Source organism: Wyeomyia smithii, chromosome 2 (genome assembly GCF_029784165.1).
Source record: "Wyeomyia smithii strain HCP4-BCI-WySm-NY-G18 chromosome 2, ASM2978416v1, whole genome shotgun sequence".
Classification (NCBI taxonomy): domain Eukaryota; kingdom Metazoa; phylum Arthropoda; class Insecta; order Diptera; family Culicidae; genus Wyeomyia; species Wyeomyia smithii.
The window spans coordinates 153,610,836-153,627,607 of record NC_073695.1 but is presented as its reverse complement, the minus strand read 5'-3'; the positions used below and the strand labels follow the sequence as shown (position 1 = coordinate 153,627,607).

At 39.4% G+C, this 16,772-nt stretch overlaps 2 protein-coding genes across 4 annotated transcripts in view; both read right to left on the bottom strand.

The window, feature by feature from the left end:
* The window catches only part of LOC129725653 (1-phosphatidylinositol 4,5-bisphosphate phosphodiesterase gamma-1), a 603,559-nt gene that overhangs the window by 34,653 nt on the left and 552,134 nt on the right, over positions 1–16,772 (bottom strand). The window lies entirely within an intron of this gene.
* Positions 10,895–11,835, bottom strand: LOC129725659 (uncharacterized). Its single transcript, XM_055681715.1, has 2 exons — positions 11,626–11,835; positions 10,895–11,574 (listed from the first exon to the last, which is right to left on the bottom strand). Exons 1-2 carry the CDS (start codon positions 11,782–11,784, stop codon positions 11,086–11,088), a joined length of 648 nt encoding a protein of 215 aa, XP_055537690.1. The 5' UTR covers positions 11,785–11,835; the 3' UTR covers positions 10,895–11,085.

The window sequence follows — 16,772 nt, the reverse complement described above, 5'->3', positions numbered from 1 at the left end:
ACCAGGATCATCTTCCGATCCGGACAAAGACGGCAACTTCACTGCAAAGTGAGCAGCCTTCGCTGCTTGCAAGCGAATCTCCATCACGCAAAAGGCGCCTCGGGTGTTCTTTGCAGGAGATTCGCCAAAGAGCAGCTAGCGGCTGCTTTCATCCAGGAGCCGTGGATCAACGAATCCAAAGTTCTCGGACTTAACGCTCCTAACGGTAGGTTAATCTACTGTGACACGCAGTCCAAACCAAGGACTGCAATTCTGCTAAATAGAGAACTAAATTTTTTACCTATTACAGAATTTATCCAACGCGACGTCGTTGCCGTCACGGTTGAAGTACCGACAACCAGAGGAAAGCAGGAAATGGTTGTCGCGCCGGCCTACTTCCCGGGCGACCAAGGTGATATACCGCCACCCGAAGTTGCTGCGCTCGTGCGGTACTGCAAGGCCATCAACAAGCCGTTTCTGATCGGCTGCGATGCCAACGCTCACCACACGATCTGGGGCAGCTCGGACACCAACACCAGGGGTGAGTACCTACTTGAATACCTTACTTCTAACGATGTCAATGTATGTAATGTAGGGAATAACCCCACGTTTATCAACGCTATCAGACAGCAGGTCCTTGATCTCACTCTGTGTAGCGCCTCTATTTCTGAAAGGATTAAAAATTGGCATGTCTCCGATGAAACTAGTTTGTCGGACCACAGACACATCGTTTTTAATATAGAGGCTAGCCCTCTGAAAAAAGAGCTGTTCAGAAATCCTAAGAATACAGATTGGGAATCCTTTAAGGGACACCTGATCGATTCACGAACTTTCAGTTACAGCAACATTCGAAATTCAGTTGATCTGAATTCAGCAGCAAATGATCTACAAAACAGAATCATGGATGCTTTCGACGCTAACTGTCCACTAACACAGCGGTCAGTATGCCGTGACGTACCCTGGTGGAATGATCAACTTAGTGACCTTCGTCGGGAAACTAGGCGGTTGTTCAACAGGGCGAAAGTCACGTCTAACTGGGACGACTACAGGGCGTCCCTCACTAAGTACAACGCCGAGCTACGCAAGGCTAAACGGAAATCCAGAGTTAGTTTCTGTGAAAGAATCCAAACTCTGCCGGAAGCTACGCGGCTCCAAAAGGCGATGTCCAAAGACCATACTAACGGTTTAGGACAGGTGAGGAAAGAGGATGGATGCCTCACTGTCACTACCAAGGAAACGCTGGAGGTTCTTATAAACACCCACTTTCCTGGATCGACAGAGACCGAAGAACTGAATAGTGATGGGTCGCGGCAGGACAATTCGAGACATATGGCGTCTCGGGAGTCCATCCTGCTGGCCCGTCGACTGTTCACGGAAGCTTCAATAGGTTGGGCTCTAAGCTCATTCGACCCTATGAAGTCTCCTGGTCCAGACGGCATACTACCCATCTTTCTACAAAAATCGGCCGCAGTTATCAATCCGAACTTATCAACCTCTTCAGAGCCAGCTTTATCCTGGGCCATATTCCGGATAACTGGCTGAAGGTGAAGGTAGTGTTTATCCCCAAAGTTGGAAGAAAGGACAAAACCCTACCTAAAACTTTCAGACCCATAAGTCTGACTTCATCGCTTCTCAAGTTGATGGAGAAAATAATGGATAAATATATCCGTGACGAGTTTCTTAAAGACTCCCCGCTGAACAGGAACCAACATGCCTATCTCGCCCTTGTTATGGTCACTAGTTGTCGACGCACTTCTCAACAAGCTTTCACAGCTTGGTTACGAGGTCATTGGATACGCCGATGACATCGTCCTCATCGTCAGAGGTAAAGATGACGCAACTCTGTCGTGCCGAATGCAAACGGCTCTGAATACCACCATGTCATGGTGTTTACAGGAGGGTCTAAACATAAACTCTTTAAAAACAGTCCTAATTCCATTCGGCAGACGAAGGACGATCTCCATCACTCCTCCAATACTGAATGGAGTTAGACTGGGCTTCAGCAATGAAGTCAAATATCTCGGAATTATTTTGGACAAGAAACTGAACTGGTCTGCACAACTGGATCATGCCGCTAAGAAAGCGATCTCAGCGATCTGGGCCTGCAGAACTCTGTTCGGTAAGACCTGGGGACTAAAACCAGGCTTTGCACTCTGGTCTAACAAGACCATTGCCCGACCAAGAATCACCTATGCTGCCCTAGTGTGGTGGCCTAAGGTGAACGAAGTGACTGCGCAAGCCAAACTCAAAAAAGTTCAAAGACTTGCATGTCTTTCGGTTACCAGCGCTATGCGAACAACTCCAACTGCAGCCATGGAAGCTATGCTTTGCCTACTACCTCTACATCTTCATGTGAAAAAGGAAGCAGAGCTTGGCGCTCTAAGGTTGCAAAGGAGGAAAACCATACTTGAAGGGGACCAAATCGGCCACCTTCGCATACTTAGGGAGTTCAAACTAACTCCGCTATTAACCACAGTCTCCGACTGGATGGACGTTAGGACCAACATGGATATTCCATATAGAGTGATTGAAATAAACCGCTCTATGTGGAACAATGGAGGGCCTAATCTTCCACCTGGCATCGTCAATTTTTATACGGACGGCTCGAAAATGGGATCCCTAACGGGATCTGGTATATACGGACCCGGTATCAGGGAAACGTTTTCCCTGGGAAAATGGCCCACCGTTTTTCAAGCAGAGGTATATGCCATATATATCTGCGCAAAAATATGTCTGCAACGCAACTACAGACATGCGAAAATCGGTATATTCTCGGACAGTCAAGCAGCACTACTAGCACTTAAGTCCGTCAAATGCGCTTCCAAACTTGTTTGGGAATGCATTGAAACTCTACGGGAACTTTCCCGACAGAATTCAGTTTTTCTGTTTTGGGTGCCCGGACACTGCGGAGTCGAGGGTAATGAACACGCTGACTACCTAGCAAGACAGAGATCAGCTCAGCGGTTTATTGGTCCCGAGCCGTTTCTGGGTACGTCCATTTCCGCTATCAAAAGCGAACTATTAACTTGGGAAAGGCTAGAAATAGTATCCCAATGGCAACAGGCACAGGGTTGTAGACAAGGCAAACAGTTTATCTATCCGAACCCTGGAACCGCCAGAAAGCTACTTAGTCTAAATCGTAGTGACCTACGGATAATCACGGGACTCCTCACCGGACACTGTCCCGCTTTTTATCATTTGAAGAAAATCGGCGTAGTGTTGAACGACACCTGCCGATTCTGCAAATCTGAACCAGAGAGTTCAGAGCATTTGCTTTGCTCTTGCGAAGCTCTTGCTTCCTCCAGGTACAACTTCTTAGGAAGTTACCTTTTAACTCCATACCAAGCATGGAGCTCCAATCCCAAGCAGGTCATTAGTTTCATCAACTATGTTGTACCTAATTGGGGTACAGGTTTACAACAAAACAGTTCTACTCCATCAATGAGTACGAACAATCCGTAACCTGTGCACAGCAATCGGGGCCCGCCACAAAAGACAATCAGCAAGAATGTCGCAGTGGCATTTCAGTACCCAGTGCCCTTCAGGCATACAGAGATAAAAAAAAAATCCCCGTACCTTTTAGTAGAAAAAATTTGCAAATCTTTAGATCGATAAAAATATTTGTATTCATATGTCAAAAGTAAAGTGACCTTCCGTTCTGTGATGTTAGCCATTGCATACTACCACCTGCAATATTTTTTTCATATGTACTTTTAAAAAAATGAAGCGTTTGAGAAAACACGTGTAGGCATGCGGGCTCCCGAAGGCTCACGAAGTCAAGAACACTCGGGCCTGTGTTTGCCGAATCTTTCGAAGGACTGTGTTATCTAGAACACTGTGGGTTTTTCGTTTTGTATACGCACTGAAGGGCAATCTAAATACCTTCCGTGGCATCGCTTGAAACACACACGCGGTAGTGTGGTGGCTTTAGACATGCCTGCTTACTAGCCTCCATTTTGATGGAATATGATTTAACCTTAAACTGGCCTTAAGAATCTTAATAAGAGAAGGAATCAGTATTGCTTCACCTTTTTGAAGCAATGCTGGAAATATTCCACCTACACTTGCAGATTTGAAAGGCTCTGTTCCAATAAAAGATAAACTTTCCACAGAGCAGTTGTTATGTTAACAGCTTGAAACTAAAATAGTTTTATTTATTATTAAAGAAGCTAACATGGATTGAAAAACTTACAATAAGTTATCTTCTATTTTTTCTCAGCTGGCAAGAAGACACTCCTTTTCCGGAATTAAGCTGCTAATTTACGCAGTCTCTCGTCACTGTTTTACTAACTAAGTCAAAGTGTGTGATTAACATAGCTATTTTACGCGGTAGACAGCTTAGCTTAGCTTAGCTTAGTTCTGACTGTACATATCAATGGTTGCTACTCCGTGATGGGTCCGAGCCATTCAAGATGCACAATGAATCAACTGAAGAAACGACTGGGAGTGGCCATTCCTCTTTACTGTGCATCATTCAATGACCCGATGTTTTATAGACCAATAACGGCACCGGCCACATCCTTACAGTCAGTTGGGGATATCGTCAGTTTCGTGTAATAACGGCACATTTAAAAATTTTTTATTTTGGATTTTGATGTCAAACGATGCCAAACGCGGTTCAGTTTTATCTCACAAAAATTTGTTTCAAAATTAACAAAATATCTAGAGTTATAAGTAAATTTTTTTTTGCGATTCACATTAAAAATATACTTCAAAAGATGGTAGAAAAGAGATTAAAACTTATACACACGGTGTCTCTGGTAGAAGAAACATATCCGAAAAAAATTAGTATCGCTTTTATACTCATCATTCGAAAGCTCAAGGTGTCCCCTTTAATATGCTACTAAAATTGAAATGTTCTATCGGCGGGTCCAGAATATTTTTTTTTCAGACATTTTGTTTGTAATTGAAAAGCTAGTGGAATGGGAACTATGTATACTTATCAAGGGATTTGGGTGCTGGGGGGCCCGATCAGATAGTGTTGAAACCTTCAAGTTTTGTTTTTTCATATAATGAAACAATATTTGGCATAATCTTAGATTTTTTGAAAAGGGTAAAGTGGGGTAAAAAAGAATCGAAAATTTTGAGTCCAAAAACTGCTGAAAAGACAAAAAAAACTATAACTTTTTGTACGCTTAATCGATTTCTTTGAAAATTGATATGGTAATCCTATCCTATAAAAATATACAATGTCGGTTATTGAAAGTTGCTGTCGAGGTAACATAATTAGATATTTACATTTTTCTTCAAAAACATGGTGATTTTTGGAGGTTTTTTTTGTCATCAGAACTAGGTCCTACAATTAAACAATACGTTTTATAAATCAACTCAAGAGCTTTTATCAGACGCAGACTTCCTGAAATCTCGCTCGCACAAAGAAGAGACAGTGTGCTTTGCGCTACAAGTCTCGTTTCTCATTCAGTCGCTTCGTGCTGTGTGCAGCGTGCGAGCGAGAAAACTTACCATTCGTACGAGCCATGTCTCGTCACTTGGGAATTTTTTTGCGACGTACACGAAGATACCTCATCTCTCAACTTAACAAGTGCGGTGCATGGGCGACGCGTACTTGAGACAGCTTGCGTGCAAAATCTCGTGAGCTCGTCTCGCGAGCTTGCCTCACATGTTGCTTTGCGCTAATGGTGCGAGAAGGAAATTGATTTTGCGCAGAAGGATACAGGCAGGGGATTTTATGTTTTTTTAATTACGGTGTTATAGCAGCATGCATCAAAACACCGTTAGAAATATCAATGATATAATCTAGTTCATTTATTTATCAATTCAAAATTCTATGATTAATTCATCCGACTTTTGTTAACATGAATTAAGAACATTTTGTTACTATACTTATTATGCTAACGGTACGAAAATGAGTAATATCTTTCTTTTCACCGGATGCAGAGTGCTACGTTGGTTAACAGAAGTGTTTCTTTCGTCAGTTTAGATGTCATTGACTATCTTATGATAGAACTCTGTTTTGTAGTTCTAAGGATAAAAAATGTGGTTTGAAATTACAACATAAGTTTTTCGGGAGTTAAAAATAGTAAAACCATTAAAATTGTTTATATTTTCTAGTACATGTTGATGTTGGATAGAATTTTCGAATTGAGTACACTAAAGTCGCTTTTTATGCGGGGGATACATGCCGCGTAAAAAACCGCGTGAATTCCGGAATCCGCGTAAAAAACCCGCGTAAATTCTGCAATCCGACTGAAGAGGAACCGAAATCCGCACGAAAACAAATACCGCGTAAATTCCGGAATCCGCGTAAAAAAAACGCGTAAATTCCGGAATCCGCGTAAAAAGCGACCTTAGTGTATAGATGTCGCAAATCAGGTTCTAAAGGTTCGTGATAATCTGATCGTAGTTATATAGTTTTGTGAATTCTTCCGATTAATACACCTTCAGAAGGGTCTGACGGCATATATCGTATGTAGGTACGTTAGGCAGCTATACACCAGAGAGACGCAGAGACACTCACCGTTAAGGCAACTGTCAACATCAAAACGGATAACGGCAATGCAAAATTATACAGCTCCCCCGTTCTGATGTAGACAGTTTCCTTAACGGTGAGTGCTTTGTCATTTCTCTAATATACAGGTTCACTAATGTCGTTTTCGATTTCGCGGTGTAGCTACACTCAAACGACACTTTTGACACCGAAAATGTTTTATTTGATTTTTCGTGCTACCCTTTTTCTGTCTCTCCCTACACTTTTTCTGTCATTGATGACACCCGAAAAAAGCAGAGTGTACTGTAGGAAGTTACCAACACATTCACACGTATGTGTCAAAACTGGTTTGTTTTGGTTTTCGTTCCACGTGGTAAAGTGTCAGGTAAATTTTTTCTCAGCACATTTGCGAGATGGACATATGAAATGGAAACGAGACAAAACGACGAATGCGATAATGACCAAAACAAAACGAATTGACAGCTATCCCATTATTACGCATACCAATGCAATGACACTGAAAATGTTTTATTTGAAGCTGCAAAGTATAGCACGGAAAAAGGGTAGCTACACCGCGAAAACGAAAACGACATAAGGTACAGTACGGGCGTCTCGCTCAGTTCGTGAAGCGATGCGACATCGTCTGGTGCGCCGCAGTCTCTTACCGAAAAAAAAAAAGAAAAGGAACCTCTCGTCGCTTGAGTAAAAAGCGCGTGTACAGGAAGTCTGTGTACACGAGAAAGTCTCACGAGCTGTAGCGCACGAGCTGTATCAAGTATGTACAGTACGGGCGTCTCGCTCAGTTCGTAGTGCGATGAAACATCGCCTTGCGCATCGCAATCCGAACCGAAAGAGAAGCGAAAGAGCAACCTGCAAATTGAAAGTGACGTGTCTCGTCTCGTCGCACATACATGGAAATTCTACGAGCGCGAGAAAGATTTCTCTCGTCGCTTGAAGAAAAAGCACGTGTACAGGGAGTCTGATCAGACGTATTCAAAAAGTGCACCGTTTAAAAAAAATCGATTTTTTCATAACAAGGTTTAGGCCATCATTTGAACCTGTTACACAAGGAGCGCAACTCCATTTTGTACCTACATTTAAAATGCTGGCTATAGCTCTATAACATCCCAGTCTCAAAAATAAAATTTTCGGGTTCCAGTTTGATCGGAAAAAAAGTTTCGGGTTCGGGTTTCGACCAAAAAACAAAATTCGGGTACGGGTTTAAAAAAAGCCAAACCCGACCATCTCTAGTAGCCAGTACTTCAAACATTCTTAATGGTAGAATGAGCATACCGAATAGCAGAAAAATCGATGCATTCTACTCAAAGTTACAGTAGCATTATGATTTTAGCAGCACCTGGACATTAGAGTTTAAAATGCCATTTTACCAGGTCCGGATTTAAGTGGCATCGCCCCCCAATGCCCCGGGCCTTTCGACACGAGGGGCCCCCTGGTTCTAGACCAGACGTGAATACAGGTTGGAGACCTTTTATTTTTGTTTTGCTCGTCACCTTCCAGCGAAGCGTTAAATCATTTCAACTAATTTTTATTGAGAAAAGAGGCCCCACGAAAATTTTTGTCCTGGGCCCCCAACACCTGAATTCCGCTCTGCATTTCACCCCAATAACTCCTTTCCCAAAAAACTTATATGTACAAATTATTTCATGGATGAACAAACCCTGGAAATTTGGGGGACATCGATACAACGGAGTTGCACTCCTGACACAATGGGTTTAAATAATGATTTGAAACATGTATGAATAATGAAATGTTCTCGGTCGTTACTAAAACGGCGCATTTTTTAATAACATCAAATGAAAGCTCTTGAGTTGCTCTATAAAACGTATAGGTCCAGTTTTGTTGACAAGCAGAAAAGAGCTGTAATAATCACAATTTTTTGAAGAAAAATGCAAATATCCTATAATGAAACCACGACAACCGGCATTTTATTTTTTTTTTTGTAGGATAGAATGTCGATTTTTGAATAAATCAATCAAATCAATCATCAATCGAAATCAACGTAATTAAAGTCACAAAATTTTATTTGTTTTCAGCTGTTTTTCGACTCCAAATTTTCAAGGGTCTTTTTTACCCCACTTAATCCTTTTCAAAAAATCTGATATTCTGTAAAGCTTTGTTTTGTTATATAAATAAAAACAATCCTGAATATTTCAGTACGATCAGAGAACCCTGATAACTTTTTATATTTTTGAAACATATTATTTATTTCCATTTCACTAGTTTTTCAATTACAAATATATGTTCGAAAACAAACTGTTCTAGACCCCCCGATAGAACATTTCAATTTTGGTAGGATATTAAAGGGGACAGCTCAAGCTTTCGAATGACGAGTATTAGAGCGATACTAATTTTTTTGGATAAGTTCTTCAACCAGAGACACCGTGATACAACTTGCTCATTATATGTTTATAACAGACTCAAATCGGTTGGGTGAGTAGGAAAAGTTTGAAAAATTTGAGGTTTTCGTGAAAAGGAAAATGATTATAAACGAAAATTTTCGAACACGTTTCGCTCGAAACTATAAATTTCCTGTTGTGCCAGTGCCGCACGAAACCTACAATAGGGAAGGAATGTTAGAATGCAGTCTTTGCTTTGTTAGAGACCGAGTATACCTCTGCATCCCTACAAAGACCACGGATGGAAGTTTTGTTAATAGGGTGGGTTACCGATCAGGATTCACTTTGATAAGTGATATGATCATAATTCATTTAATTAATTATAACAATATAATAATAATTATTTACTTATAAAGTGGGATGAATAAAAATGTATTAAAATACAATAAGAAAAATAAGAATATCTAAATAATATTTGTATTGACTTCCTTTCAAAGCTGAAACTTTCAAATTTTTAACGTACAACATGTAAAAAAAGTAATAGGAAAATATTCGAAAAACAAATGGAGAGTGTGCGTTATGGTTTGCTGAAATAAAATAGATGAATTCATATGTAACTAGTTTATGTCGATAGTGATTGCTCTGCTGCTTTCTGCGGCATAAAGAATATATATTGAAATAAGTTATTACTATTACATTGCAGTGCTTGCTCAGATGTGTTGCTCCCTTCTCCAACTATTCACTACTTAGAGTCATCGGTACAGATAATTCACACATTATATTACATAAGTTCACATCAATTCCAACGCAGTTCAAATTTCCTGACAAAAATGCACACGTTCACCAATAAAATTTGTTACGGCCCAAAAACATACAAGGAAGAGCTTTGATAGCATTTTTCCACAGCTGAAATTATAATGTGCAAGGGTATAATAAAAAATGTTACGAAAATAAAATAGTAAGTGAACTATTATAAGAAAATCCACGAAATGTCAACGGTGGTTGTTGTGCTGCTTTCTGTGGCTGAAGAAATTAATTTAAATAAATTGTCAGCATTGGGAAGAAAACTAAACACTATATACTTCGTACGTAATTCGGCGGCAACGATAGAATTTATTTTTTCAATTTTCAGCCATGCTCTTTGGAAACAGATGTCTAAATGATAATTATATTACGCGGTAGATAGTATAATTACTCTATGAAATGGTATAGATATCTAATTCAGTGCATGTGTATTGATTACCCAAGTAACAATCAAAATGCTTCTAAAATTTATTCTTGTTATATTTTTATTTTATGTTGGCTCGCATTAAAGTCTTCGATTATATTTTGGTTTTATTTGATAATCATGAAACATGTTCCGCAAATATTCATCACAACCATTATATGCCTTCCATAATTTAACTTTAGCTCCACAGTTTTATTGTCGATTTTAAGATTGTTTTATTTTGAAATTTATAACAACCAAGTGAAACCAGAAATACACAATCTGTGAAAGTTGTATAATAGTCAGTCAGCAAGGTATATTAAAAAACCAAGCTGTAATTTGATTTCATGTTGATTGTATGGAAGGTGTAACCTGCATTAAGATATCATTGAATAAAACATAAACAGAAAATTTTTGTTGTTAAAAAACTGATTGTCCAAGTGATTGTTTAAAATGAGTGGTTGGAAAGTATTTAAGGCAAGTGGGACATATAGAAGGAGAGTAAGACAAAACATCGCGAGAATTCGCTGTTCTTTGTCATCTCAGTATAATGTGGTGTCAAATTTTCAACAAGCTTCGACTTCGGTTCCGGAAAATAACAACGCTGAAATGGTGCAGCAGGATGATGTTATGGAACAAGACTTTTATAACGTTTGTGACGCCAGCTACACTCAGAATTATCCGGAGGTGATTGATGGTGGAGATGAAGACGTTCTAGACTTTTTTAAACATTAAGAAGACGAGGCAGCTGCCAACATTGAAACAGTAAATAATAAAAAGGAATTTCCAAACAACTTTATTTTATTGACCTGAATTATGTACAGAAATACATTTTGTTATTTACGTCAAACTTGAATTCAGTTTTTCTATCCGATGTTTACAATATTAGATCTCATCTGGGCAGCAATCGGCTGAACTTCATGTTGGCGGATACTATATTGTAGGTTTTTTGGGCGATTCTTGTGCTTAGAAACTGTTTTCGATAGCAAACGTTGCTTGCTATTCTTCAGTGCTTTAAAAAAAAAACATCGCACATAACTGAAGTAAACGCGCTGTCAGCTTGCAAGATCAGCCTTAGAAACAGTTTACGCACTTTAGTGTAAAGCATAAAAGGAACTTTCATTTGAGACTCCACTGATCCGGTATGTTCCGATGGTGTATGATCTCTGGACATTCCCGTCCAAGAGCACTGCGTCAAAAATTGCCGTGTCATTACCAGGTCGATTAAAAGATATATAGTTGGCCATTACTTTTTCGTTATCCAAGCTCGCTTCTAAAGCATCCAGCGTTTCTTTTGAATCCACTGGCTTGAAATTTTCGTCAGTAGTAATAAGCGAAACGTTGTCTCGAAACTCTAAAAGAGATTCAATTTTCTCCACTTTGGTGTTAAGAAAATCCAAACCAGTTTTCAACTGGGCAAGGGTGACGACGATATTCGCCAAACTTTCAATGATGACAGCTTGATTGGCACCAGTGTCGTTTGGTGATGGCTGACTGATCGATTGGATTACGATTGTTCCGTCATTGGAATCTTGGTTCGCATACACTACATTCTCGAAAACATCATCAGTCAGTAATGATTCCTGCGGTAAAATTAGGGTTATGTCAAATAAATAAGCAAAAACAAAACTTACCGTTTGCTTTCGCGATTCATCTTGATTCTGATTGACTGAACTTGACTGCAGAAATGCGTTTTGCAGTGCAGAATCGGAAGGAACGAACTGATTAAAATCCTTACGGATACATTTTTGGTCAACATTAATCGGTGTGATCTGCCATCGAGGCTCCTTCATAGTAAGCGAAGGGAAATTGTTTAGGTACTCCTCCTTTTCTGTGCCCGAATAAGCTTCTTAGTGCGTGGAATTTGCTGCCATTTGACCGTCGGTATGGAATATTGATTTCGAATCAGTTTGGCGTTGTTGGCGGTGTTTGGCCAGTAGAGAACTCCGTCACACTTCCATCCCAGCCGGATGGTACGACACTGAGGCACTGGTCGCCGTCCTCGAATGTCTGCACAATTTTAAATGGCATCCCAGGAGTCCGATTTGAAATTATTTTAATTTTATTCAAATTGTACAGAGTACTTACTCCACAAACGAGCAGCTTCCTGTTGTTGAATGAAAGACTGTTTACCGTATACTCACTGACAGCGAGGTATTTCGTATTTCGTATTTCGGTGACAGACACATGTTTGAATGATTGTACCGGGATAATATTGAAAAATGATATCTAAAAACACATACGTGATTATCTTCTAACCGTTTTATATGAGCTTGTTAAGCTATCTACACATGCTACGTGGTCCGTACTTTATATTTTTAGGCTTTCTGACAGTGAGCCATGGTTGCAACGTGAATTCGGCTTGTTGGCAGGGATGCCACATGTGCAAAATAATCTGTAATTTTACAAATTTGCAGAATAAATCGATGACACAGAATCTATTAGCAAGTACACTAAATTAACAAATTGATTCCAGGCTATTAAAATGTATGCTACGAAGGTTGTGTTGAAGCACATTTATATTTCATGTTGCTGTGGTATTAACTAAAATCGTCGTTTATTTTAAGCTCTTAAAGTCTTACAGTCTTTCACATTTGTTTGCATTCACATCTCCGTGTTGATTTACTATTCTTTTTATTGTTTAGATCTTAATTATTTAATTGTACTGTTTCCATAAATCATTCAAAATATCAATTTTTATTATTTTTTATAAGTAATGCCAAGTTACTCAACAACAGGCTTGAATAATTTAATTTGAGCTATCTAAAATGAGACAGAAAACCAAACTGCTTTGTACAGATTTTTGAGCAGATATGCCTAACAGTACAGATAATTAAAATTTGTTCAACCAAATGAACAAAATCAATTGTGGCAACCCTGCCTCGGTTTGCTGCAGGTATTTTGCTCCAAACGTGATTGGTTGACTTGGACAGCACGAGTGCGTGAAAATATTTCAAATGAGTTCAACAAACCGTGTTGCGAAATAGCTGGTTTTTGGCTCGATCTTTTAAAAAAGCTAAATTTTGAAAGTGAAACACAATTAACACAATTTTATTTTGATTGCAGTTTGGGGAGTTGCGATATATAAAATTTAAAAAGAATTTGAATGAAGTGCCAAGCTCTGGTAAAGAAATCATCACTTGTTCACTTTACATTATTTTTTTGTTTCAATGAAGTCTGGTGAAACGAGAGAAAATAAAAATAAAAGGATGGCAATAGAAAAATTTGTGACTACGAAGTCAAAAGAGATTTCAAAGGCTGTCAAAGGCAAAAATATGTCCTTTCTTCTTTTTCTCGTGCAAAAACCAAATAAATATCAGTACCTTCGTAGTCCCAAATAGCAATTATACCCCTGCTCGAAATTTTGTTCCGTTGAATAAATATAAACATTTCATAAACATTAAATTCTTCTGGTTGCACTGGATTTTGCGCAGCCAAACGAAAATAATTTCCAGCAGGGAAACGAACACTCAAACGAAACTGCACTCAGCTGTCATTTTTTTCGTACCGCATTACAGTTTGAGTTTTTCGGGTGTAGTCCGGGACAGAAAACGTGCTATTTTGGTGTAGTTCGCAAAGTGAAAAAACGGCTACATGGCAAAAGTGTAGTCCTCGTGTAGCTACACCGCAAAAACGAGTTCGACATCAGATTGTGGCTCACATAACACTTGATAATCGTAACATAGGCATGATAAGCTAAGTTCTGATCGATTTAAGAGAATCGGTTATAATACAGGATTTTCAATGCGTTTGTGGTTTTACTCGAAACAACATGTCGTCTTCAATGGAAATAATGCAAAATTTTGGAATTGGACCTAATGTTTTCATTCTCTTTTATGATATTCACGATACCACGGGTAGTTGTACAATTCAAATAATTGATTAAGGCATACATCTAGTAAAATGCAACAAATCCTAGCTTTAATTCAAGAAACTGCTTTAGCTCAGAAGAATTCAACTTTGAAAAAATACTAATATTCTGCAGAATTTCAACGGCGCGCAGTATTTACGATAAAATTCGTGACCGGTTTCAACATAAATATTTCACGGCATCTGTTTTTACATGTACGAAAACGATTAACTAGACAACAACATATTCAATATTCAATTCATATGGAAATAAAACTTAACACAATTCAGTTTGCAGTGTCGGAAGGAAATGTTTTACTGAGAAATGGAACCAAGATAAAATTTAATGCATCACAGTTAGTTTGGAGAATATATCTCTGTTAAAATTTCGAAGCCATTCTATGGCAATCAAATTGGGTTGTAAAAAACATCTGGTCGTATGGTGGAGCGCATATGAAGTTTTGACGACTTCAATAAAGCTGGGCCAACTAGCCATGATACATGTTCATAGCTGTTGTTATTAGGTTGTTATAATTGCGTGGTCGGCATTGAAAGTTTTATGTTTTGGTTGTATTACCTATTAAAAAACTTGGATATAAGCTATTTTGTTACTTGGGTAGTTAGGTTATCCAATACTTGCATGAAACTGGATATTCAATTTCTGTATGAATCCACTGCTCTCTAAATATATTTATATATAACACTTACTTTAGATAGATAGTTTAATTCTAATTTCCAACTTTTAATTTAATCAGATAGGAATTTATTGTTCATTAAGCAGACAGTATGTGAAGTAGAGAAAGAACGAAAAATAAGCGAACTGGAAATATGACACAGATTTGGAAAAATATACCGCATCCCGACTAGGGTTGTTGATATTTTATCGATATTTGATATTATCGATATTTGCTCGTCACAATATCAATATTTTTGACCGATATTGGCGCATTTGATATTATCGATATGTCGATATTGCGACTCGATATTGCTGTCCGATATTCTCGGTTGCCATCAGGGGAGTGCTACCGGCAAAATTTTGCCTACCGATCATAAATTCATCATGGCATCAAAATTAAATTTAAAATGCTTACACACAATATAAGATATTCATTAAAAGTGCACATTATACTGAAAACAAACGTTAAGCAGGGTGACACTCAAAACTCGAAATTAAATTTCCGGGTTTTTCCCGGTTTTTCCCGGTCCGTTCAAATATTTTTCCCGGTTCTTTGTACTTCAGAATTCTGCATTTTTTCATACAGTTAAGGGTTAAAAAAATCACAGGAGGGTTGTGTGCAAAGCCACGACCGCAAGGTTGAAGTAGAATACTTTTACACAGCTCTACTTACGGCTGTAAATTAACCTACGGCCGGCGTATCGGTTCGCGCCGCTTATCGCGTTTAGCCTGGTCGAGGCCTAATGCGCACGGCCAACACAATAGAAAGATGTTTTCACACTGAAAATTAGACACGGCTTTACTGGAGTAAGTGTTGGCAAATGCATCTACCGCTAATACCGCCGCTATCGTGCGAAAAATGACGCGCGTCTAAGAACACCCGAACTGTTTCGCCGTGCCGCTTCCATTTACTTCCTTATTACATCGGCCTTAGGGAAGTAGCGGCTGCACCTACCGCTGAGGCTGTTACCATACTGCTACTGGTACCCAAAGCTATTAACTCTTTAAATTAAGTGTTTTATTTGTCCTCAAAAGAACAATTGTTCAATTCCATATCGGATATGATGCAATCGCATCTCTCTGTAATATTACCGACAGTAATATTCTTCTAAACAAAATGATCCTACTTTTCCATTAGAGGAAGTGTCGGGTACCGCAAAAAGCTCGCCCGATCGCTCGCGTTGGCGTTCAGCCTGGCAGAGGCCTGAGACGTGGTGACCAACCGCAGGGCAAGTGATTTATTTAATTTGAAGGCAGCCACAGGCGCGACCCGCTGCTATGGTCTGTTACTGCTAAGTGCCGATATCTGCTGTTACTGCTGTCAACGTTGTGGACGGTCCATCCAGCTCACCTTCCGACTAATGAATGTAGCTGATTTTACCAGACACACTCTTTTATAGCCGAAGGGTGCTACGTAATAGGCCACGCCTTTCGGTTCAGGTTTACCATTTCCTTATGTTCTTTAGACGAATTATTCCACAATTCGCATTCGATTTTTGTATCCAGCGAATAAACACCGATGGTGCTCTCACACACGCAACGGTTTTAACCCGTATTTTATTGCGGTTTGTAACATCAAGCGATTTCGTTTGCTCGTTGTTGCGTGTTGCATCATGTTGCAACTTGGCAGCTGGGAGACGACGAAATTCTGTTAATGCTGATTGCTTGAATCGGCTTCAAATAAGCTCTGCATATTCGAGTTAACTGCCTTTGTGAATGCGTTCTAACAGGGCAGTTTATTATTCAATGTCGGTTATGCTGATCGCAGCATTTGCGCTGCCCCTACAGTGGGGGGTTTACTAAATAAAGTGAAAATTAGACAACTACAACAGAATTTGATTGCATCCCGCACAGAATGTCTGCTTGTGTTGATGCCAGAAAATTATTTCCCTTCAATTATTTTTTTATTTGCCTTGGAAAAAGCATGTTGCGGTTCAAAATCGGTTGCTAATTACAACCTTTGGGCTGCCCTAACATTGGGGGAATTAAGATACACGGACAACATGCACTGTGGAAGCTATTTCACATTCAGTAAATTAGACGGGTGCGACAAATTCACATTGCTAGGATGCAACACATAATGCTTGCTTGCGTTGACAAAAATTATTAACTTTCAAAGACTTGTTTATTTGCCTTGAAAAAAGCATTTTGATTTCCGAAATTGGATTTCCTGATGGCAATCTTCATGCTGCCCCAACACGGGGGGAATAATGGCTGTCTGGCGACACACGCTGAGAAGAACCGCACTGCTCCTGA

What these genes read in the sequence shown, in the direction of transcription:
- LOC129725659 (XM_055681715.1), bottom strand. Translation starts at nt 11,784, where the DNA reads ATGAAGGAGCCTCGATGGCAGATCACACCGATTAATGTTGACCAAAAA. An exon ending in ATGAATCGCGAAAGCAAACG is followed by an intron (nt 11,575 to 11,625) that starts GTAAGTTTTGTT and finishes ATTTTACCGCAG; the next exon opens with GAATCATTACTGACTGATGA.